A 22,734-nucleotide genomic window follows, 5' to 3' on the forward strand; every position below is an offset into this window, starting at 1 on the left:
GGTGGTCGCTGGCCGGAACCTGTCCGGCCGTGTGCTTGGTTTGTCCATGCGTGCGTCGAGCTGCCGGCCACGTCACGGTCGATATCAAATCAGATCAATGCATCAGCCCCGTAAAAATGTATATACTCGCTGCCAAAGAATGAGTGCGGTCCAAATCCAAATTAACGCGGTCGTCGTAATTGGCAAGCTAATTAGGCATCACGAACGTTTGACTATTAGTTAATTACCGGCTGTTTGTCGCAAAGTAATATACTCCGTGCACTCCTACGACCACCGTGTAACTTTGCCAGGAAAAAGAGCCTGCAGATTGGCCTAGTACTGGTAGGTTCATGCGTTGAAAGAGGCTAATTTCTGAGCTGTTCGTAACCCGTTAGCTAGCTGCGCCTGCTTGGAGACTCTAGAATCTGGAATTTGTCAATAGTAGTATAGTACAAGTGTCTGTGTCGTCTCGTTGAATGAAACCGGGAGCAAAATTTTAGCAGTCAAGAAGCGAAAATGCTACATCCACGGGCTCCCACAAAAGAGCCTACGTAAACTTCTAACAAACTAATTATCCTTTGATTTTCACGGAGTGGGCTCTTCCCTCCCCATCTTCTCACGTTACTTATTAGGTTAATCATGTAATTATCATTACATAGGTGTAGCGTTACTCGTCAAGAAGGGGTTGCCATGGCTTGTGCTGGCTGATGAAGATCGTTCACTCAAATCTCCAATTTCCCTCAAAGAAACAGCCGACTGTATTTTTCTTCATTTCGTGCACAATCACTTTTACCTATACTGACTGTTTTGAAGATTCGCGCCCACATATTGTTGCTGCGAGCCCGCCTACCCCCTTTCCCATTGTGTTTTGTTACTTGTTGCACACGAATTTTTCTCATTAACTACCACAAGGCGCTGGGGAGAGAGAGGAGTTCATCGTCGCTGGAGAGGCCACCCCATCCAGGTGATGCCACGGCGATCTACGTAGAGATGATGAAGACCTAGGGACCGCGTCCATGTTCCTTGGTTGTTTCTGTTTGCATGCCCTCCCCACCCACACGTACCAGCCATGGGAACTCGATGCGACATCGACAGCGATCAAGGGCAGTGGAAGATGAATCTAGTCTGAGATTGTGCTTTGTCATTTCCTCCGGCTTGGTAACCGTAGAACATTTGCATAACCTGGTGTGTCCCTGTTGCAGGGTTATGGTCCGGGCATTGCTTGTTTTTGGAAGACCTCGCCAAGTGACATTGGACCTTTGTGGTCCATAAGCCATGGTTGGATGCAATGGTGGAGCCATTGTTTCAAAAAAAAAATGGTGGAGCCAGGATCCAGCCACGCCTCAGGCCAGCCTTGCACCTACAATGGGCTATAATATGCAGCAGTACCACTGCACGCTACAGTGAATGAAGCACATCTCGGCCACGCCCCATGCGGCGGCCTGACCTGCCTAGGGCGTGACGCCGCCACTGGTTAGATAGGTGGACATGCAATTCGTGGCATCTTTGTGGACTGCAGGTTCAAGACATTTTGTTGTCTTATAACCTTTATGGTTCGAACCTCCGTCAATGAGGAGCAGGATAATCACAACTTCTAAACCTCGAAATTACATCGTCGAGCCACCTCCTATTTGTATCTCTTTAACTTGAATCCCCATTTTCTTGCAAGTTCTAACTTTCACAGTCATACTCTTGATAGTTTGCATGCATAGTTGTTTCTATGGACTCTACTCCCTAGTACAATAGTCCACATAAGACAAATCAAGTACATTTAGGCATCCTACTTTTTGTTCCTTATGGGATGCAAAAAATTGCATTATGACTCATTTTTTGTATATTAATACAACCTGACAAGAGTTTGATGTTTTGGAACTCAGGCTCCATGGAGACCTTCCAAAAAAAGGTAAAAATCAAAAGTTACAGTTTTCAAAAAAGTTCAGGAAACAAAATCCACATGTCCATATGTATTTTACATTCGTATAAATTATCATGTTGGAATGACTTAAGATGCGAGCTACACAAAAAAAACTAATTCATAGATTTTTCATAGATTTTAATAGTACTAAAACTCCACAATATTTTTGTAGCTCACATATTAAACCATTCATAATAAAAAAATTACACATATGAAATGTGTTTTTTTCTTTCTTAAATTTAATAAAACTTGAAACAATTATTTTTGAAAGTTTTCATTAAAGAAGCTACATGGAGTCTGAGCTACAAAACGAAATTCCATACATGACAATATGTATCCATAGTTTCTAAACATATACATGGGTGTTTATATAATTTTTTTGAAGGTGGGTTGTTTATATTATTACGGGAAAGTATGGCACAATATCATTTTTTTTCTCATGAATTGGCTCCCCAAATAGGATTTTTGCTAGCTGGCATGCTTTTAAGTACAATTTTTTTTACTGAGGTAGTGTATTGTCAGACAATAATACAAAACAAAGTCGCCCCACTATATAATTAACCGCTATACAAAGTGATCTTTTATGTTAACAATCTAGTATCCAGTCTCTGAAGTTGGATATCAGCTCGTTGGAAAGAATTTAAGAGCTAGTTTGCATTCATTTTAAGGCCGGGTGCAAATGGTACCCTTTAGGGTATTCTCTAATTCACCCTCTTTGGTTTAACTAAATGAACTATATTTTTAGAGTTTAAACAACTTTTTAAATTATATTCATTTGCTTGAACTAAGGAGAGGTTCCAAGAGTACCCCTGGGGTACCCCTCCCTAATTCATGTCACGTCAAAGTACGGCGAAATATCTCACGTTTTGAAACTCGGCCCCTGAGAATCTCGTTTTCTTAAAAAAAAGGAAATTGCCCAGTTAATTTGCGGGAACCGGACGAAAACCGTATCTTCATCATTCATGGTATAAATAGGTGTATAGTCGATCACCGAGGATTAATAACGATCAACTAATAAGGCATGCTTCACCGTCTTAATCTCCTACTTAAGTATCCTATTATTTCATCATTACTTTTTCAGTTAACACATTGTTCCGTCATTACTAGTAATTGTTCACTTATCCTATTTCCTACTTAAGTATCCTATTATTTCATCATTACTTTTTCAGTTAACACATTGTTCCGTCATTACTAGTAATTGTTCACTTATCCTATTAAGAGAGGCGCTTTTCTTTTCTAGCTGTCACATTTGCATTAGCGAACATGCCACGGCACCCTAGCTCTTTTCTATGTCAAATCAAAGCAAAAAAGGGCCCTGATAAGCGCCGGTGCGCCGGCCGAAACTTTCGGCCGGTCCTATCGCGCACGCATGATCTGGATGGTTGTAGCGGCAACGATCTTCGTGGTTGTAACTGCTTCGTTCAGGAAAACAGGACAAAGAAAAATCCATGGCGCCTGTCACCTGCGTCCATGCCGTGATCCTTCAAGACGACAGCCAGCTCGCCGGCCGTCCACGCCCTCTTGCCACCCTCGTCGCCGGCGGTCATCCTCGCAGCACCAACCTCCCCGGTTTCAGCAAGGATGGGTTCACTCCTGTAGCAAATCGTCACTGCCTTCTAGCACGCCTGCCGTCTCTGTAGTTGCAACACTTAGCCGCCGCCGTCGTAGCACGTTCGTCGCCGCACAACCGTGCTGCCAGCCGCAGTCCTCAACATCGTCGTTCACCAAAAATCAGAACGCTGGTTGAAGCTTTTTCTCATGTAATGGAAGCTTTTTTTTCCATGCCGGTTGAAGCTTTTTACATAGAGTTGAAGTTTTTCTTGAAGCCGACTGAAGCTTTTTTCATCGCGGGTTGAAGCTTTTCCTAAGCCATTGGAAACTCTTTTCCATTGTTGAAGCTTTTTATCCACGTCCATCGGCGCCCGTCGCCCACCTGTTTGCAGCGTCGCCGCGCACCGGTTGTATCAACTCCGTGTGTCGCTTCCAACATTGTAGGATCGTCGGTTGACGCTTTCAATTTTAAGAGTACTAGTAAGCTTGCACGTGCAACACACGTCTTAATTGCCACAAAATAATTATGAAAATAGTTGTCTAGTTTTACATAGTTTTTTTTTCTACACATGTTTCTTCTTTTTGTGAATTTTTTTATCTACACATGTTTCTTCTTTTTGCGAAAATTATCTACACATGTTTCACTAAATAATAGTGTTTTTAGTAGAAGAAAAAACTAATTCACAAGGACAAATGAAGAAGGTGCAGATAATATTAAAGATTAATAAATGTATGTAACAAGTGACCGTATGTCCAAGTCTACAGTTTGCGTGTCTAACTGAAGTCAATCAAAAGTATATAACACATGTATACTAAAGAGGAAATGGTATAAAAATATAAAATTATCTTGTATGATAATATTTCATACACCACAATATGCTTCTTTTTATCATTATTACCATGAAGAAAAATCAGTAAAAGAATACGACAATGACACTCAATGCCATTCATAATAGACTCATAGTAAATTCTCAAAAAAAAAATCATAGTAATCATGTCGTTCAGTGCACGTATTGACTGATATAGCTAAAGCTAAGAGTATTTTAAAGCAAGAAAAAATTAGGACATAGAATGGTTTCACTTTGTTGCTTTCCATTGGACGGCCGAAAGGGCATGGCCTTGCTCCTTTGACGTGCATCTTTGATGGCTTTACAAAATGTTGTTCTTAACAGAAAAATGTTCCCATTCAAATAAAAATAAAGAATGTCACATGTTCCCTATTTAAACAAGAATAACACATGTTCTTTGCTAGAAATCATTCGCGCAATGTTGGCCAAAAGTATAGTATGAGCAATACCATCAACAAGTACGAGGGGATAAAGAGTGAGCAAACCAAATACATAATAATGTGAATTGCAAGTGGTAACTGTGTCTCCAGTAAGTTTGAATTGTAATTGGTAATACTCTCTGCAGCATGTCCTCTGGCACCTTGCAATAGAAAATATGGCATGTATATTCACATTCATATGAAAAGCTATGGAAACTGAAAACACACCAAAATAATGCACAATCTGGATGTATTGGTTTTTGTTTTCACATTTTGCTTCCCAGCACAAGTACCAGACAGGAAGATTCAGATACATGCAAAACGGCTTCTGTGTGCACATACACCTTGAATGGTAAAAAAAATATAGATCTGTTTCCTGGAAAGGAAGAACGCAGTGAGGAGACAAATAAAAATGAATGTTGAGAATAGAAACAAATACAAGAATAGGCTTTCAGCGAAAGTTGTATTCTTGTAGAAATTTTGCTGAGCATTAGATAGTCCATCACTATAGTAAATGTGGACATAAAGTGCAAGCCATAGAAGATACATTGTGCTGGTCGGGTTGTGATCAATCAAATCACCGAATCAAAAAATATATCAGCCTGTGAACACTGCCTGTTACAGCTTGGCAGGCACAGATGCACAACTTTCTAGCAGTATTTGCAAAGGTGCACTCGCAAAAGGTCAACAACTGTTTTTGATCAGATGTACTAAAAAACACTTAATAATTTAGCTGCTCCAGTTGCATAGATATCAACAATATGGAATAAAAGGAGTCTAGAATTTCAACAAATGATACAAAGCATTTGGGAGAATGCAAGCCACTGACTCTTGTTATGAGTCAAGAAATTTAGCTGATCATTTTTTCTTGTCGTGGACTGGGATGTTGCATTCTCGGAACACTGGCATGTTTTCTATTTGTTTTCAGATATTATATATACCCTATCAACTCAAACTCGATTTTGCATTTTTTTTAATTCAAATTGTTTTTATCTGAGTTGCAGAAGAGTGATTGACATGTTGTCAAGCAATATGACCAAAGTTCCTATGAGCAATCGTCATAACACACTCCACTTGTGTTCCAACTTCCAAGTAATTCCAAATGTTACCTCCACTTCAACTCCAATTAAGCTGCAGTTGCATTCTTCCAAGAATGGCTGCATCCACATAAAGAAAAAACATTAGAAAGATTGGATCACTGACTTCTATAAAATAGATCTACACGCTTTGATGTATGCTGTTATGTGAGGAACATAAACCTGAATGGAAAATTGGAGAAACAATAGTAAAAAATAGTTCCAGTCAAAGGTCCACTTCTCATCCCATTGAGCAGATTTCAATAAAAAGTAATGGAAACATTAAAAAAAGAGAATTAGAAACATAAAGTAGAAATTCACCTGCTCAACACTATGCATGAAATATTTGTTAAGAATACGGCGCATGAAATATTTGTTAGGAATATGCATAAGCTAAACCAATGCCAAATTCTACCATGTGGCATGGACTATGGTGTCGCGCAACACTTTCAACTTCGATGTGAGGATAATACTGACCTAGAAACTGTAGGATGAAGTTTAGCCATTGGATAGAGAATGGATCCAAATATCAATGGAAATGCTGCTCCAATCGGAATCTCGGCCAGCAGCTTAGAAGAGAAATATGGTCCTAGTGCATAGGAACCCTTTGCACGTTCCCTGTCAACTATAGCTCGTTCTTTCGGGAAAACCCCCACCGTCTTTGTCAGAGCAGCCATTGCTGTGTTTATGGCAGCCACCTAACTCGTGAAATGAAAGAAAACAGACAGTTATAAGATATGAGGAGGTGCTCAGGCATTTTTTAGAGAAACTGGTCTTTAAGACAAAATGGGAAGAGTTATAAGATAGATCAAATATCAGAATGTGTTTGTTCCATAGATTCAAGACATTCTACCTGAAGAAGTCCCATCCTATCTTGTATGGAAGTTTGAGTTTTCCCCATTCGCCAGAACACTGATCCAAATATAATTGTTGAAGCAACAGACATTCTTGCTCTCACTTTGTTTGTTGGTCCATCACGAAAAGCCTGAAATACTTCTCAGAATCAACTAATAGATAGTCAATCTTCAGGTAAACAACCATTTAGATTTCAGGCAACTAAGCTCAGATATCTCGAAGCTACCCAAGCTAAGATTCGAAATTCAGAAAATAACCAATCAAGAAGTGTTCAATTTATTTTGTTCGCATCAAGAGCCCTTTTCTTGTTTACTTGGTTTACTTACACATTTCATGCAGTAGTTACATGTTGCAGCTACATCAGCCACAGAGTTGGTGAAAGCACAACATGCCACCAAGTGTCAACTTACAGTAAATATTGAAAAGATAGATCCCCTGAATTTGCTACAGTATAGGTCCGGTTTATTTTAAGCTAAACACACACGCCAAAATAACCTATCAACGAATTTCAAGGCAGAAGTAGGAAAAAAGCTGGAAGACACTATCAGACAAGGCTCCGTGAAAAACCTGCATCCATGCTCTCTTGAATAGCAAACGAAATTGTCTCCACCAACCACGTCTTTGCTTGCTAGTGGACTTATGAGCAAGTTTGGTAGAAAATTCAGAGCCCTCCGACTGTGTTACTGGACTGTTAAATTCAGTAATTAGAACCTTATTTGCAAAATCATCAATTAGGTTCTCAATCCTTTTCTGTGATGACTGTACACTTTCAGCTGAGCTATAATCAGTGGAAATGAGATCAGCCAAGAACTCAGCAGGGTTCTCATGACCTGGGCATTGGTACCTAATGAAGTAAACAAACTCAAATTAGTAATCAGTAATAGTACAAGTGCAGAATAAGATATGGGCTGAAAACAAAGCAGTTAAAATAGGCCTGAGTTATGTTCCACGGAGTAAACAGCTAAAAATAACTGTGCAAAAATTCCAGCATCGTGAATGCTCGATTTCAGGGCTCTCCTAACAAGGATACATATAGTCAAATGATAAATTACTTAAGCTTGAAGCAAGTGCGAAAAATCAGACGTACAATAGAACCTGAACTGCTGAAAACATGAAGGACCATTGTATGCCTATGGACGGAGTACTTCCCTCTATGCCTACTTATGTAACACTTGCTTCAGTACCGTGTTGGCCACATGAATAATACTAAAATGTTGACACATCACCATATCCATCATCCATGTGTATAACAATTGATCGTGACATGCTACAGTGTCAAATACAAAATGACTGAGATGTGTTACCAAAATCCAATCTATGCCTGGTATTACTTAGCCCTGCTAACTATATTATAAATTAAATAAGTGCAGTACATACATTTGAGATATGTGGAAATCATGGAAAATATTATGTTTTAGAGAACACCAAATGAGTGAATGACAGAGGAATGTAAGTGATGACAGAATAACAACCCTAATGACGCAAAGTATTTTAGAGGTTCTTCTTTTGCCAGCCCCATATATACAACTTCTCCCTCTGAGAGTAGCACAATGTCATCAAATTTGCTATAGACTGAACCTCTCGGCTGGTGTATAGAGCATATGACAGTGTGCCCATCTGCTGTCTAAGAGTGTCCATCACCTTCTCTGCCTGGAATGCATCAAGGCCTAAAAGAGAGTAACAAACATACACAAAGTTCATGTGCTATCAGTTCATATTTTACAGCTGGCATACCAGGCTATTAAAAAGAACTCTAGCTAATATTCAGGAGAGGGTCTCAGGAGAAAAGGCTGATCCATGTGAAAGTTCAACAATTCAACAAGGGACCCCACCTAAAAACGGAAAGTTGCAAGAATAGTCTCATTTTTCTTCACGGGACTGTGGGTGATACTTTGGTGGATTGTCTTGCTTGAGAAACAAACTCGAGAATTAAATTGATAAAACGATGGTTAATATAAAACATAGACAACTGCAGTTGTGAGGTAATCAGGAAAAGATGCAAGCAGGTCACGTACCAGGCCAGTGACTGTAGACAACCTCCCAGGCTTATTGGCCTATCTGTTTTCCTCACAAGATCCACATAATCACTTCACTGAACCAAGAAATGGGATCACTTATTGATAGTTAAACATGATTTCCTAATCATCAGCTCACTTGTTAGGTTAAAAATATATATAAAGATGGTTATTAGATCAGCATGCCTTGTTTCTTGCAATATTGGTGGCAGATGGAGGCTGATACTTGTGATGTGCAGTTAAATGATTTAATCATTTAAGGGAGATTTGATTTGATGCCTCTGACTGACTATATCAGGCAATGGATACTGAATAATCGCATCATACTTTGAGATAGCAGTAAGGTTAATACTTTAGCTTATTTACCAAATTACATTACTTGCAAAATATTTACCTATTTACAACAGGAAATCGTATATGTATCAGTATTGATGGAGCTAACATTAAACAGTATAATCAACATGTCTAGCTCAGAGCCCTCTTCCTATCATTCCATGATATACATGCTTTTATCCTGAAGTTTGCATCTACTTCGCTATGTCTATTCAGATCAACTTAAGGTTCTAGGAGTAATCAATAGTAAAGTTGGCGGTGTAGAAAAACCAGGATCATATGTATACGTTCAATTTCAGACCACAACATGGCCTACAAGGAGGGAATTAGCTAGGCAACGGAAGAAGCCTGAAAGGTAATCTTGATTAATTCTAAAATAGCAAACCATGATGGATGCCGGTGAGCTGCCTAAACGAACGTAAACATTGTTCATCACAAAAATTCAGAAATTTGTCATTCACTAATGGAGCACACACATGCCAGGGATGTTAAAGAAATGGGGAACATCGTACATCATTAGAAATATTTATGCAATATTGAGAAGCTCAATTATTAAATGGTGCAAACAAAGTAAGCAGAATCTCAAGTAAATATGAATATGTGACGAAAAGGACCTTAGATGCTGCAGATGTTGATGAGTGGCAATATTCTGTACCTGTAGAAATAAAGTATGCGTAGTTAGGGAGGAAGAGGAAACTGAATTTTTTTTTCATTCTGTCAAAATTATATATTTCAAAATGTCATTCAGTTTTGCCGCATATGGTTTTTATGTAAACTTTTGAATGTTGAAACATATGTTTCATGAATCTTGAAACATATTAGCTTGCACATTTTTTTTAAAAGTACTAAATTATTTTCCCATATAAAATTTAAGAAAGCGATAGCAGTAGACTGGTTAAGTGTAGAGGCTTCAAAAGATGTTGCAGAGGTGTGGAAGAAGGTAATACTCAAAAATAGAATTTTTTAGGTCAAATCAAGTTGCATCTCTAACTAGAGATGAAAGGTTTAATGTCATGAGTGTACCAAGCAGAGAGCATCTATTTTGCAAGCAGAGAGGCTGCAGGGTGCCTTTTATGCATTCAACAGAAGGACTAAGTAGAAGCATCCCTTTTCACCTCCTATATTCACCATCCGCCTCTCCTATTTCCTCTCTCCACTGCCTCCTCTCAACCCATCCCGGTAAGCCCCACCTTCGCCTCGTTGATGCATATGGCCTTTGCATCACGGTGCGCAAACCTTCATGATCTAAATAGATCTACCTCTCATGTCAATATACAATGCTTGCTCACAGCCCATGACTCAATCTCTTGAAACAACAAAACACGTGGGTTTAAAAAAAATTAATTGAAACTACAATGTGGTATTTTTTAACTCAAACTACAATGTGCAGATTATATATTTAGATTATTTAGATTATTATATATTTGAGTAGTTGTGACAAAACAAAACATCGCTGCCGACACTATTGTGGATAACCCAATATAGCAAAACTTTGGCCTCCTTTCCTGTAGTTAGGCAACTTCAGGAGCATAGCAACACAATGGGATGGGAAGGTAAGCAACAAAACTTCAAATGTATGAGTTGCTTGGACTACAAATTTCTGAAATCCTCACTAATTCAATATGTCCTCATAAACTGTAACCCTTTTAGCGCTGAGTGTGGCATTGGCGTTGGATCATGATAATTCACATACGGCAATTGTTCCAGAATAATTGTTCCTGCTGTGTGGAAGAATCATGTATGTATGCACTAAAATAATCATAACCAGAAGGATCATGTACAGACTGAAGCGAAAAATGATGCAGATGAAGGAAAGATTCACCAGGTTGAACAAGCCTTGGAGTGGTCAGTACAAAACTGAAGCCTGACGATTGCTATGTATGTATCTAGCCTCTACAATTTTCATGAATAGAAGACAAAGTTGAGAAGATGTTGGTACAGAGCAAAAACACAGAGTTGAGATAAGCAAACAGTGTTGTGTGTAGATTCGCAGGAATCCCTCCCTGCTGTGACCTGACCTGCGTGCAACTGTTGTCTCAATAGCAGAGCATCGGTGGTCTTCCGTTCCGTTGTAGGTGCTGCACCTGCGTGCATCTGCATCAGGGAGGGAGGGTGTGAGTGAGGGGAGCCGCCAAATCCAAAACAATCAAGAGTCCAGTTGGGAGAGGAGAAGAGGGACCTTGACGACATCCAGGCATTCCATGGCGGCTGCGGCGACTCCATGGCCATGGGAAAGAGGCGCACGGACCTGGCCTTCCGTGGCTGCATGCCGGGGCGAGGTGGATTGGATCCGGCTGGGAGCAGAGGAGAGGAGGCGTCCCATCCCAAAAGAAGAGGAGAGAGACTCGCTCCGGCGGAGTGGCGGAGGCCAAGCTGCGGCGGGGCGGCTCCGGCGGCAGGGGAGGCTCCCGGCGAGCCGCGGCGGGGGCGGGGCGGGCTCACGCGGTCGGGGAGGCTCCCGGCGACCCGCGGCCGCTTCCCGTGGCTCCGGCGGCGCGAGGAGGCGGTGAAGGGCGCGGCTGTGGGAGGCGAATGGCGCGGCTGCGGGAGGAGGAGGAGGAGGTCGTGGGGGAGAAGGAGGAGGTCGTGCGGGCGGGCGGTTTACTTTCTTTTTTACTGCGGGGCATAGTAGCGACGCGGCTTGTTGCGTGGTTGATAGTATTAAACACGGAAGGATTTAGGATCATTAGATCTTATTGATGGATGGGTTTGATTGTTTGATTCTCCGCTCTCTCTTTCTTTTATAGAGGTAGTAGATGATTGTAGCTTTTTTAGTTCACGGTGGTTCGATTGGAACTTTTTCAAACTATAGTTGAAACTTTTCATATAAACGGTTGTAGCTCTTTGGTCACAGAGTTGTCCAGTTGAAGCTTTGTATACTACCGGTTGAAACTTTTGAATTAAACCGTGGAAGCTTTTCTCAAGAATGATTGTAGTATCGTCTCAGCTATCAGACGCCGTGGCTGGTCGTGACTCGTGAGACATTGTCGGTTAACAGCGTCGTGCGCAAAACTCTTGCAACTCCCCTCGTGGCGACTTCTCCGGCCCTCGCCGTCTTCTCCACCCCGTCGTGGCTTGCCCTAACAGCAAGGGGGCGTCATGCCTATGCGTGGGGTGCGAAGATGGAGGAAAAGAACGGTTCCAACTACCCCCACATCGTGAGGAAGAAGAAGTGCAAGAGAAGGGGAAAACGATTCAGAGAAGTAGTGCTCGTGGCCTGTACGACGCACGATCCAGACGGATCGCAAGGTTCAGGTGCGACCGGCCCAATCTTTGGCCGGCGCCCCAGCTCGAAACATTATCCAGCAAAAAAGATCAATTCATAAAAATTGGAGAGAAAGGTCCCAGGAATATGGATACTACTGTATTTCTCAACAGGGAATCGTGGACGCAGCAAGCAAGGAACAATCGGTGGCTGGAAAAGGTAAAAGTAGAACGCGAGGGAAGCGGATCCTCTAACATTGTGAAGGGATGTCACGTAAGTTACAGTAACCGTGACATCTCTTCTTCATATCCATATGATTAAGCCTAAAATAATTATAATTAAATTGCAAATTACAAATTTACTATATACATTTACAAAAATTACATACAAAGAAAATTATGGTGCAATAAAATTATTTTTTGATTTTTTTGTACATGCTACAGTAAATCCACACGATGATTACTACAGTATTCACGATAGCTCGTGACATCTCTTCTTTATTTTACATACACATGTCACTGTAGCTTCATGACATTCCTTAAAGATGTTAGAGGATCCACTTCCGGCATGGCCATCGTCATTACCATTGCCTTCGTGGTCGACGGCGGAGATTCGATCTGACCGTGAGATGGCCGTTGGCGCAAATCTCAACGCACGCATATGAGGTTGTCAGGTTGTCCCTACTTTGCGAGGTGCGACCATGTCAAGGGACAGACAACCTTCTAATCGGCGCATCCATGGCTCTGCTCGTCGTGCTTTCCCTCGTCACCTTCTTCTGCTCCAACCGATGGCGAGTGGCAAGATGCGTCGTACTCGATCGATGCCTTGTACGGGACAATTTGTGACCATATACATGCCGGAAGATGTATTAGATGTGATCCTCAAAAAAAGGAAGATGTATGGATGCTCTGTACAGAGCCGCCATCTACATGCTGGAAGATGTATAGAGTACGTAGCCAAGCTAGGTAGGTCGTCATGGCCATGTGATGTGACCATGACTCGTTCCCTCTAAAAAGACACATATGCTAAATTGGGAAGCTAGCTCGGACAATCATTCTTGGACTGGATTGCCAACCGCAGAAGCTTTCTGAGTTTGGCACGTACTCTATCTAACCGCCTGGCAAAAGATTAACTAGGGAATGTACAATAATGTTATTTTATCAGTGCCAAATAGAATCATCAAAAAAAGTTTGTCTTCTCTTAATTAAGGTATGATCTTTTTAGTAACAATTGCCTATTCATGCGAACTAACCTGTGGTTGAATGGTTAGAGGGACTGTGGTATCTCAGTCCACCAGGGTTCAAGTCTTGGTGCTCGCATTATTTCTGAATTTATTTCAGGATTTCCGGCGATATGCTTTCAGTGGGAGCAGACGTTTCTGTCGACGACTACAGTGAGCGCTTGTGTCTGTACTTGTTAGAGTTGTGTCGAATATTGTATACAAGGCAGGTTATAATTGGACTTGTAGTTGTATTGTGTTTAGATAGGATATGGAGTCATGTCCTGATAGGACACTTGTATCCTAGGCCTCTCATATATAGCGGGGCTAGACACACGATATAACCTATGCCAATATAATAGCACCGGAACGCAGGGGAAGCCGGCGGCATGTGCCGGTGTCCAGGGTGATTGCTTGGTCCTCGGATAATCAACGATATACCTTGAATTTATTCTAACAAATGGTATCATGAGCAAGGTTATAAAGAGGCTGTGGAAGGTTCGATCCAGAGGATGAAGAAGCAGTAACGTGGTTTGATGTCTTGGCGGCGGCGAGTTGCAGACTTTGAGCAGCAAGTTGTTTAGTCGATTCAGTGATCAACGAGTTCTTGGTGACATCGATTTAATCGATTCAGGCGTGGACTCGCGAGATGCAATCGACGGCAGCGGCGTGTCGCGTGCGGACTGGCCGACAGCACATCGGCTCGGAGCGCTGGCTGCGAAAGAGCAAGGCAAGTGCGCGGGCTGCGGCCCAGGTGGAGAAGCCGCACGGCTGCAGCAGGCGGGCAACTCACGGGCCGAACGGCAGCTGGTGAGCTCAGACGTATGTGTCTGTATGCAAGGCGATCAGACCAGCTTCGTGTACAAGGGCATCTATAGGATTTGTTTTGGACAAAAAGAGGACCGAGTCCTCGTGTTGACACGGCGAGAGGTAGATCAAATCGAGCCAAAGAAAATCCATGAGATTATCCATTGGAATAGCAGGAGGCTTGGCAAAGCAAGGCAACAACCAGCATTGTAATTAGTGCCAAGGAAGCTGCCCATCGCGTGAAGACCAGGAGGTCTCTTTTTGGCTGGAGTTGTGCACGGAAGTTCTTATGTACTTCGGCGTTGTGGGGATAGCTCAGGTATTTTTTTTGCAGGGTCAGTCATACAAAAAACCATGGCGCCAACGGATACCAGGTTTGAGGTGGAAAAGTTTACGGAACTAAAAACCTTGGGTTATGGCAGACAAAGGTGAAAGATTTGTTGACGCAATAGAGATGCTTGAAGGTGTTGCAGGAAGTCATGTCACTAAGATGGAATTATCAGATGATGGATGAAGATTCGTGAAAGACGATTTGGGAGTCTCGAGTGTGTCATGTAGTCGGATAAGTTCGCATAGGTTAGACTTGGACAGTCTGACAGATCGATGCAAGTCGGTTGGTACAGAAGACGGTGGTGGGATCGGCGACGACGACATAGGAGCGTGATGCTGATGGTGACCGACTTCTGGGGCGTGGAAACACGCGGCACGAGCCTGAGTGCTTGTGTGGCTTCGACAAGACTATGGCGCGGGGTTGATTCAAGACAGTGCACATGAGAGCTTGGAGTCGACGGGGTGCGGGGGGGGGGGGGGGGGTGGCTCGTACAGCCACCATGGAGTCATGTTGAAGGTGGAGCTGGAGTCTGGAAGACTTCACTCGGTGCTGATTGAGGAGCTACGGCGTAAGTGCACAGAGTCGAAGAAAGCGAGTGACACGTAGTTCGGACTGGAGCCCAGTGGTCTGATGGAAGCGTGAAACTCGTCATCGGTCGGTAATGATCGGTGGTACTCTGCAGTGGGGTTGAGTGGTGTGGGTTTGCGACCCTTGAGACTCGACCGGGACAGCGGAAGCTCGACGCGGTAATAGCGGCGAGGCGTGTGGTACGCACGGGACATGGAGACGGGCCAGGGCTTTGGTGGTCATACATGTGGTGAGACAACTGCGAATTTGACTCGGCATGACTACAAGCAACGATGAAATTCCTTCAAGTTTCAGATAGGCGGTCAAGAAAGGAGCGGTGATGTTGAGTTCAGGTAACTCTTATGTGTGACACCTAATATGTGAGTTGTTCATTTTCACGCAAGTCAGTGATCAGTGTGTGATGGCGTTGGACTGATACTCTGGAAGTTGGAAGCACAAACTAGAGTAACAAGGAACTTAATTTTGCTCGAGTGTTGACTGTGGTCAAGAAAAGAAGGGGCTACAAGTTGCAAGTGGAGTCATATGGAGTCTTTGGAGTAGTAGCGGTACTCATGGGATAAGCTCAAGTCCAATGTACATGAAAGTTTGACGTATGGACGAATTCAAGGTGATGGAGAATATTCGCCAAGGTGGAGTTTGTTAAAGTTGTGTCGAATATTGTGTACAAGGCAGGTTACAGTTGGACTTGTAGTTGTATTGTGTTTAAATAGGATATGGAGTCGTGTCTTGGTAGGACATTTGTATCCTAGGCCTCTCATATATAGCGGGGTTAGACACACGATGTAACCTATGTCAACATAATAGCATCGGAACGCAGGGAAAGCCGGCAGCATGTGCCGGTGTCTAGAACGACTGGGTACGGTATTGTGACGGTGTCAATGGGAAAGAGCGTCTATAGTCAGGCCCCGGGGATGTAGCTATATCGGTGCACCTCGTTAACAAATCTCCGTGTCGTGCTTGTGTAATTGCTTGGTCCTCGGATAATCAATGATATACCTCGGATTTATTCTAACCGTACTAACATTAAAAAAAGATAATTGTCTCTTCATATTTGGGGATATTTAGTTATTAAAGATAACAATTAAGAAATAACCAGTTGCACAATATTTTTTATTGTTCTATGTAGATTACGTGGAGATCTAAAGATAAGATTGCATTATCAATCACTATAAAACCGCTGCATACACTTGGGCCGGCCTAACTAAGTTCTTTCCGGTTATGGGATGGGCTCTAGAACCTTCCCAAACAGGGTTTTTTTTGTGTGTTTTTCACTTTCATATTTTCTTCTGCCTTTTCTTTTCTTTCTACTCCCTCCGTCTCAAAATAAGTGACTTAAATTTATACTAACTGGGTAAATAAGTGACTCAACTTTGTACAAACTTTGTACTAAAGGTAGTACAAAATTGAGTCACTTATTTTGGGACCGAGGTACTATTTTTTCTTTTTCTTAATTTTAAATTTTTATACATATTTCAAATTTGTATTTTTTGGGAAATCATGAACAGTTTTTCGAATTAATGAATTTTTATTCGAATTATGAACATTTTTTTAAATTGGGGAACTTTTTTAATTTGCATTTTTTTGGAAACTCGTGATCAATTTTTCGAATCGCGGACAATTTTGAATGGATGATTTTTTTAAAAATTTGGGAGCATTTTTTAAATGCATGATTTTTCTTGAATTCATGAACATTTTTTAATCGATGATTTTTGTGATATTTAGGAATATATTTTTTAAATTTTTTGTGAACATTTTATAAAATTTCCATGAATATTTTTAAAATTAGCAATCATTTCTCCAATTCACAAACATTTTTTCATACGTGAGCATTCTTTCCAAAATTATGAACATTTTCTGATTTCACAAACATTTGTTTTAAATCATGAACATTCTTTTAATCCTTGAGCATTTTTTAATTCACGAACACGTTATGATTTCTTGATTTTTTTTTCAAAAAATGCACAATTGTTTTGAACCACATTATTTAAAAAAATAAAAAAACAGAAGGAAAAAAAGTAAAAAGAATAAAATCAAAACGATAAGATAGGGGTATCCTGCCCCGCACATGGGTACCGCTGGGTTGCTTCTGCGGGCCAAATAACAACATACTCCCCCGACGCCTCTCTCTCTCCTCAACATAAGGATGATTGGTGGGTTTAACTGGTATTGGTACTGATGAAACAACATGCACACCTTTTATTTGGGATCAGAGTGAGTATTTTTTTAGGGCATTCAATTGGACAAAGTGTTGTACTAAGGGCGTGTTCAGCAGTCCACCAACTTCTTTAAATTCTAGAATCTGTGGAGCAGCTGTTTGCTGGCTCCAAGGATTTGAAGTACCACTCCGGGAGCGGAGCCAGGGAGCCGAGGGAAACCGAACACGGCCTAAGAGGTAAGAGCATCTCTAGCTCCTTTGAAATGATGTGTACTAAACGAACCTTAACAAATTGACCCTTAGATGCTCTAAAATGATGTGTACTAAACGAACCTTAAAAACAAGTACTAGCCCGAAAATCCATCTCTGCACCCGAGCTCATCTGCACCCGCGTTGACGAAAGAAATCAAAACAAATACCAGAAAAATTCAAAAAATTCCAATTTTTTTGAGGGAGACAATTTGATGCGTGAGGTCCGCTCCAACTTTCAAATCAATAGGACATCTGAGGAGCACTCAGCAAAAAAGACAAATTGGGGGTCTGTAAAAATCTTTACTGTTTTGGTCCGATTTGTCTTTTTTCCTGAGAGCTGCTCAGATGTACAAATGACATGAAATTTGGAACGGGCCTCAGGCGTCAGATTGTCTACTGCACAAAAACAAATTGGAATTTTTTAAATTTCTTTTGATTTTTTACGTTTTTTTTCTAACCGGGTGCAGATGAGCTTGGGCACCGAAACGCCCTACTTGTACTAGCCAATGTTTAATGAGTCAAACATATGTTTTTAGCATCCAATCAAACATATGGTTGAGTGGGTTATGTCATTATCACTTAATAATCAGAACGACAATTGGTTGAAAATCTATTGTGACAGAGGATGCATATATTTAGTGGGTTAATCAGGGTGTGAACATACCGGAGTTCAATGAATTGTGTGCATAAATGAACTCAGGCTGTAGTAAAAACACGTAACACATTTTGAACTAAAATTACACCAAGTATTTTAGAACGGAGGGATTATGTGCTAATACAAAATGGTGGACAAACTAGAGCCGTTTTTTCTAGCCGTCCGGTCCGGGTGCGGTGCAGAAAAAGTGCTCGTCGACGAGGTGATGAGCCTGAATTGGTCTGGCCCGGCCTGTAATTTATGTCCCTTCACCTACACGATGGGATAAAAATCGCAAATTCCACGGCGCGACATGCATGACACAACAGAACATCGAACAAAGAACAACACATGGCAACTCAAAATAACAACATGTGGCCAATACAAAATTGGCCATCTGTTAATCCAGTTCCTTCCCGCGTTGGCCGGCTGCCGACCAGAGTCCTCACCTCCAAAAAACAATTAGTAAAGGAGTCAATGTGCCCTCATTTTGTTTCCGCGAGACCCCCTCCCCCCTTTCCCATTTTGTTGCACACAAAATTTTCTCATTAGCTACCGCAAGGCAATGGGAAGAGAGGGGAGCTCGTTGTCACTGGCGAGGCCACCCCATCCAGTGTTGGAAATATGCCCTAGAGGCAATAATAAAATGGTTATTATTATATTTCCTTGTTCATGATAATTGTCTATTGTTCATGCTATAATTGTGTTATCCGGAAATCGTAATACATGTGTGAATGTATAGACCACAACATGTCCCTAGTAAGCCTCTAGTTGACTAGCTCGTTGATCAATAGATGGTTACGGTTTCCTGACCATGGACATTGGATGCCATTGATAACGGGATCACATCATTATGAGAATGATGTGATGGACAAGACCCAATCCTAAACATAGCACAAGATCGTGTAGTTGGTTTGCTAGAGCTTTTCTAAGTGTCAAGTATCATTTCCTTAGACCATGAGATTGTGCAACTCCCGGATACCGTAGGAGTGCTTTGGGTGTGCGAAACGTCACAACGTAACTGGGTGGCTATAAAGGTACACTACAGGTATCTCCAAAAGTGTCTGTTGGGTTGGCGTGAATCGAGACTGGGATTTGTCACTCCGTATGACGGAGAGGTATCTCTGGGCCCACTCGGTAATGCATCATCATAATGAGCTCAGTGTGACTAAGTAGTTGGTCACGGGATGATGTGTTACGGAACGAGTAAAGTGACTTGCCGGTAACGAGATTGAACAAGGTATTGGGATACCGACGATCGAATCTCGGGTAAGTAACGTACCGATTGACAAAGGGAATTGAATACGGGATTGATTGAATCCTTAACATCGTGGCTCATCCAATGAGATCATCGTGGAATATGTGGGAGCTGTCGTGGTTCTAACTCTGACAGTGATGTAGGGGGGTATGTATGGAGAGGCTAGATCTCAGCTATGGAGAAGTGTAAACACACCAGGATGTACGAGTTCAGACCCTTCGCGGAGGAAGTAATAGCCCTATGTCTCGGTGCCCGGAGGCGGTCGATTGGATTATAGGTGTGTGAATAACAGGGGTGCGAACCCTTGCTACTGAGGAGGGGGGGTGGCTTATATAGAGTTCGCCAGACCTCTCCCGCCCTCAGTAATGCAAGGTTAAAATACATTAAGACTGGGCGTTACTGGTAACGTCCCTAATAAAGTGCTATGATGACCATAAAGACTACTTAATGGCCGACCGTTTGCCTGCGGAGTGACTTTAGATTTCCTGGCAGTCGAGTGGTTGGCTTCGTGGTCGAGTGATGGCTTCCTGGTCGAGTGTCTTGAATCCGTCGAGTGGGATACCTTCAAGTCGATTGAAAGGTGACTTCTTCTAGGGATGTCCTTGGGTAGGGCTCTTAGGATAGGTCCATGCCCCTACCCTAGGTACATAGCTTCATCATTAGCCCCCGAATGGATCGAGGTTCTAGTGGGGAAGGAGTTGGGGATCCTTCCAACTGGTTCTTAGCATTATATGAATGTCTTGTACTGGACCAATCGTCACGGATGACGTTGTCAACTTCTTTCGGTCACCTTGATCCATTCTTGGTCTCTCGTCGAGTGAATTTCCTTACTTGTGAAATACCGAGTGCCGGCACGAGCGGGATCTTCTGTTTGATGAGTTGTTCTGCAGCCCGCGGATTTTGCGGGATTTGAATTTCGGGAAGCGAGCGGGACGGGGGTGGCCGCAGTAATCGGATGGGATAAGACGGAAGCTCCTCGATTCCCGTGCCACCTTTTTTGCCACGCACCGCGCGCGCGCCTGTTGCGGGATTTGACGGGATCGCCTGGGCCTACCGGTCAGCCACTTGGAAGCGGCCCCTTATAAGTTGCCGGCTCGAGGCTCCCAAACAGTGTGCTCTCACCTTTCCTTCTCTCTCCGCAAGGTCCTCCACCACCTCCGCTCTCACCCTAGCGCCGTAGGTCCGTTCGAGCCTCGCCGGCGACGATGGTGAAGGACAAGACGTCGGCTTTGGAGCGCGCGAAGAAGGCAGCGGTGCAGGGGAAGGGGAAGAAGTCCGCTTGGGGCGGATCTTCCTCGAGGACTGCTCTGCCCAGGGATTGGATCCAGGGCGACTGGATGCCGTCGGTGATTCGGCAGGAAGATCTTGATGACATGGTCGAGGGGGGAGTCATTCCCCATGAAGCTGCGCGTCTCCCGGGGAGAGAAGTCGAACCCCAACCTCGTGACGGTGAGTGCGTCCTCCTCGCCACCCATATCGACCGCGGATTTTCTCTACCTCCTCATCCTTTTTTCTGGAGCTTTTTGAACTTCTTCGGAGCGTAGCTCCACCACTTCACTCCCAATTCCATCGTGTATCTTGCTGCTTTCGTTTCCTTGTGCGGAAGTTTCTTGGGTTGCCGCCCTCATTGGGGACTCTTTAAACACATCTTCACTTGCCGTTCCCAATCGGTAAAGAAAGCCAAGTCGAGTGACGAACGGACGCAAGTGATCCAGCTGTGCGGGGGCCTGGCGATCCAGATGAGGGGAAAAAGTTCTTTTCCGTCTATCACTTTTCCCGAGTCGGTCCGTGGTTGGCAGTCGACCTGGTTTTATTGCCAAGACCAGGTGACCCCAGGGTAGTCGACTAGGCTTCCCCCTTTCTCTCTGGACCGAGCTCAAAAACCTGCTTCTCTGAAAGTGCTGCTGGAGGAAAAGGCGCAAGTCAAGGTGCTGGTTGGTCGAGTGGTTCAGCTTGTCCGAGAGGGCGTGACCGGCATGGACTTGCTGGAGGTCTTCCTTCGAAGGCGCATCCAACCACTTCAGGCTCGTGACCACCCGATGTGGCTGTACTCTGGTCTCGAGGACACCACTCGGATTCACCCAGAGGAGGTCACTGACGAGATGCTGGAAGGGTGGCTGTCGAGCATCACAGGGAACAAAGACAACCCCCGAGGAGCCAGGAGGGTTCCTCCGCTCGACAACTCATATGAAGTGGACCAGGTTTGACCTTGTGTTCCCGACTGAGATCTTGCTTTCTTCATTTGCTCTCTTTGAATCGGTCGACTGACTTTCGACTCGTCTGCTGTTCTCCAGGCAACTACAGAGATGTACTCGACACCCAACGGAGCACAAGAGCAGGCCGAGGAAGGGGAGGCGAGCGGAGGCAAAAGTGGAGACGAACAAGGAGAGTGGGAATCTGACGGCGAAGGAGAGGGAGACGACGACGTCGACTCCAGCGAAGAGGAGGAGGAGGAGGAAGCTGAACCTCCCCGCTCGGAAAGGCGATCCAAGCTTACACACGACCCTACGCAGGAACGTGGTAAGGCGACTGCTCCCGTTGGGCAGTCGTCGAAGCGCCCTCGGACCTCTTCTCCAGCGCCGACTGAAAAAGCTCCCAAGCACCCCCGCGCGGCGCCGTCCAAGCCACCCAAGGCCTTGCCCAAGATGAGGATGACTGTCCCCACCATTTCTGGGTAATAATAGGACTTGTTCTCTTTTGTCGACCGTGGACAGGTCCTTGGTCGATTCACTGAGCCAACTGACTGTCTTTCAAAATTTGCAGCGCTGCTACTTCTGAGATCTCCGCCAAGGACGATGATCAAGAGATGGAAGATGCTGTTACTTCCAACCCTGGTATGATTACTGATGTTCTGCCTTGAATCGACTGACGATTTCTTATAACTCTGGTCGATTGAATCTTTCTCGTAGCTCCTCCTCATGTTATTAACCTCCCTGACGACGACGACGAAGTGCCGCCGAGAGTGAGGCGGAACAGGAAAGCGTCGGCTGGCGAGACCCCACAATCTACTCCGGCGCCTGAGGCCGTAGCTCGAGACGGTGGTGATACCACTCGGGCTTCTGTGACCTTCGCCATTCCTCTGACGAGTGTGCGGCCCTCGACGTCGACCGCAAATCCGCCTTCGCTCTTCGCCACACACCACGTCCCTGAGGACCAAGTGGGTGCAGCTAAGGAAGCTATACGCCAGGCAGGGATCATGATGGAGCAGGTCAAAGTGGTTCGAGAAGCCAGTCAAGCAGCTTATGACGCGAGTTCAGCTCTTCAGAGTAACGTCCAGGTCAGTCGATTCACTGC

At 43.6% G+C, this 22,734-nt stretch overlaps 2 protein-coding genes across 5 annotated transcripts; one reads left to right on the forward strand and one right to left on the reverse strand.

Annotated features, from left to right (window-relative positions):
* Positions 1 to 4,446: 4,446 nt before the first annotated feature.
* Positions 4,447 to 11,575, reverse strand: LOC125536842 (ABC transporter G family member 7). 4 transcript variants are annotated; one of them, XM_087525379.1, is made up of 12 exons: positions 11,171 to 11,575; positions 11,010 to 11,085; positions 10,814 to 10,884; positions 9,606 to 9,646; positions 8,659 to 8,735; positions 8,476 to 8,551; positions 8,116 to 8,310; positions 7,211 to 7,487; positions 6,642 to 6,773; positions 6,266 to 6,486; positions 5,822 to 5,869; positions 4,447 to 5,088 (listed from the first exon to the last, which is right to left on the reverse strand). In XM_087525379.1, exons 7-11 carry the CDS (start codon positions 8,160 to 8,162, stop codon positions 5,839 to 5,841), a joined length of 708 nt encoding a protein of 235 aa, XP_087381505.1. In that variant the 5' UTR covers positions 8,163 to 8,310; positions 8,476 to 8,551; positions 8,659 to 8,735; positions 9,606 to 9,646; positions 10,814 to 10,884; positions 11,010 to 11,085; positions 11,171 to 11,575; the 3' UTR covers positions 4,447 to 5,088; positions 5,822 to 5,838. The 4 variants fall into 4 exon arrangements, 2 of the variants coding, with proteins under 2 accessions (XP_087381505.1, XP_087381504.1); XR_015603868.1 differs by lacking the exon at positions 8,476 to 8,551 and having other exon boundaries at positions 5,972 to 6,486; XM_087525378.1 differs by lacking the exon at positions 8,476 to 8,551.
* On the forward strand, positions 11,213 to 22,118 carry LOC147967748 (uncharacterized). The gene is made up of 3 exons (XM_087523236.1): positions 11,213 to 11,553; positions 21,290 to 21,641; positions 21,735 to 22,118. The coding sequence occupies exons 1-3, from the start codon at positions 11,213 to 11,215 to the stop codon at positions 22,116 to 22,118; spliced, it is 1,077 nt and encodes a 358-aa protein (XP_087379362.1).
* Positions 22,119 to 22,734: the final 616 nt, after the last annotated feature.

The sequence above is a fragment of the Triticum urartu genome, chromosome 5A (genome assembly GCF_056163025.1).
Source record: "Triticum urartu cultivar PI428250 chromosome 5A, HENAU_Tu73, whole genome shotgun sequence".
Classification (NCBI taxonomy): domain Eukaryota; kingdom Viridiplantae; phylum Streptophyta; class Magnoliopsida; order Poales; family Poaceae; genus Triticum; species Triticum urartu.